The 2182-nt window shown below is 52.1% G+C and overlaps 1 protein-coding gene across 1 annotated transcript; it reads right to left on the bottom strand.

Annotated features, from left to right (window-relative positions):
• Window positions 1-135: 135 nt before the first annotated feature.
• RNF26 (ring finger protein 26) lies at window positions 136-1512 on the bottom strand. Its single transcript, XM_018575937.1, has one exon. The coding sequence runs from the start codon at window positions 1505-1507 to the stop codon at window positions 182-184; it is 1326 nt and encodes a 441-aa protein (XP_018431439.1). The 5' UTR covers window positions 1508-1512; the 3' UTR covers window positions 136-181.
• Between the last annotated feature and the right edge of the window lie 670 nt (window positions 1513-2182).

Genomic DNA, 2182 nt, shown 5'->3' with positions numbered 1-2182 from the left:
AGAGGCAGATGCATGATAGGATTTGTGGTTTCACCACAGCTAAAGGGCTGGAGTTTGCCTATCCCTGCCCTAGGTGTCATCCCAACTGTGGAAATACACTTAAGGAAATGTTTATTCTTCTTTCACAGGCTTTAATTTTGCAACATTGGCCTTTAGTCTCTGCCCACACGATATTTCTGCATTACATGTAGACATTTAATGTCTGCAGTATCATTTGCCGGCACAGTGGACAGTTGCGCTGAAGGATAGGCTGTTGCTGCAGAATGTTAGTGCACCGAGCACACAGACAGAGGTGACGACATGGTAACAGAAGAATGCTTTTGGGCTGATCCTGGCAGATGACACATTTCCGGCTCTCTTCCTGCTGTTTTAACAATCTCCAGGGGTCCTCTGCTGCCGCCTTATTCTCCCTGGAGGTCGATGCACTGCACTGGGGCGCAGGAGGTGCTTGCTGTGAAGTCTGTCCCCTATCAGCCGCCGCATTCCGGCGTGGATTAGGTTGCATATAAAAGTTTAACCTCGGAGGTGGCAGATTGGGCGGCTGGGCGGGCTCTGGCACCCTGTTGGTCCTCGGCGGTGCGTCCTGCGCTCTGGTCCTCACACGGTTCACGCTTCTGTACCAGGCTGCTCCGTAAATTCTGAGAAGCTGAAGACTCCGGTCGACCACCCTCCTCCAGACATCGGAACTCAGGATGATCTGAAGACACACTAGCAGAGTCTGGTAGAACATGTTTAGCTTTTCTTGCAGAAAACGTGCTGCAGGCGAAGGTCTGAAAAACATACGGGAGACCCAAATCAGGAACAGAAGCAACAGAACTTCATAGAGGTGCTTGAACATGATGACTCCAATGTTGGTGCTGCACAATACGAAGATGTCCACAGCCATTTTGAACGGCGCCCATAGCAGGATGACCACTGTGACCGCAGTGTTGGAAAGCTGGGAAAACATTGCGATGATCCATTCTTTACTCATGAAAATCACATTTACTACGCCAAGCCACAAAGACAGGACTCCTGAGCAAACATACTGCACGCCAATAAGGAACAGATTGACCAAGGTGTTCACCAGGTAGGCGGCTAAACTACCGCCGATGGTCAGAGCTTCCCAGACTTGGCGGTGAAGATTCTGTCCGGACAAGGCGATGTTGAGGAGACCCCGCTGCATCATCTCTTTGCTGCGGATTCCTAAGTGGCACACCAAGTTCCAGGCCAGCTGCAGAGAGTCCAGGCCAGCCAGGGCTCCTCCAAGCATGTTCCCCGCCGTCTGCACGGCGCCAACCACAAGACCGCAGCAGCAGTCTCCCACCGCGGTCATGCCCAGCCATGCACATTCCCAGCATTGCAGCAAAGTGAGGGAGATGGCTCCTGGAAGACTGAAGATGAAGTGAATGGTCCAACATAGGAATGAAACGAGGGATGACACCAGCCAGTAATTCAAGTCCAGCACCAGCAACACCAAGTCCACAGCCCAGCCCACACCACTGAGGATCAGGAGCAGCACCTGCATGCTTCAAGCCTGGCACACTTATTATTAAGCCATTTCAAGGGGGTCATCCCCGACAGGGCAACTTGTCATATTCCAGCGGGGGAGTTTTAGAACTGCACTCGGCTAGTTCTGACACTGAAACTTCGCACCTGCGACTTCCGCCCTCTAACCTCGAATGCTACAGTGAGGGCCAGGATCAGTAACGGGTGAGGCGTTCAGTGGAGACCCGCACTTGTGTGTCTCTCAGCACCTCGATCGGTAACGGCTGCGCGCAGCCATGTTGCTCCACCATCGACTTATGGGACGAAGCAATGGCGGAAGCTCAGACAGAAGCAAACGATAGTCAGATCACAGCGATCAGCAACAGCCGCGAGATATTCATCCGGGCCACTCAGAGTTAACCTCTGCGTTCGGGATTGGTTAAAAGTAGGCGACTGAAGTGCGGGGGAATTTGAAATTACAGCTGCGTGATTGGCCGGCTGGGCTGCTGTTGGGCGGGGCTAAATATAGGCTTTGGGAAGGAGGGAAATGTGTTCGCAGGATGATGTGCCTTCGGGACATGAAGAAGAAGGTTGTAATAGACCTGTGTGGTGTGAGAGCGGCGGAGGTGTGTGCAGGAGCCAGAAAACACATGGACGTGCATACAATGTGTATATATATATATATAACACACATGGACGTGCATACAAAGTATAT

This window comes from Nanorana parkeri, unplaced genomic scaffold, assembly GCF_000935625.1.
Source record: "Nanorana parkeri isolate BGI_ZX_2015 unplaced genomic scaffold, ASM93562v1 scaffold5951, whole genome shotgun sequence".
NCBI lineage: Eukaryota > Metazoa > Chordata > Amphibia > Anura > Dicroglossidae > Nanorana > Nanorana parkeri.
This window is presented reverse-complemented; position numbering and strand designations above follow the sequence as displayed.

Bases quoted from the DNA above. Each gene is read 5' to 3' on its own strand.
- RNF26 (XM_018575937.1), bottom strand. From the start codon at position 1,507: ATGCAGGTGCTGCTCCTGATCCTCAGTGGTGTGGGCTGGGCTGTGGAC.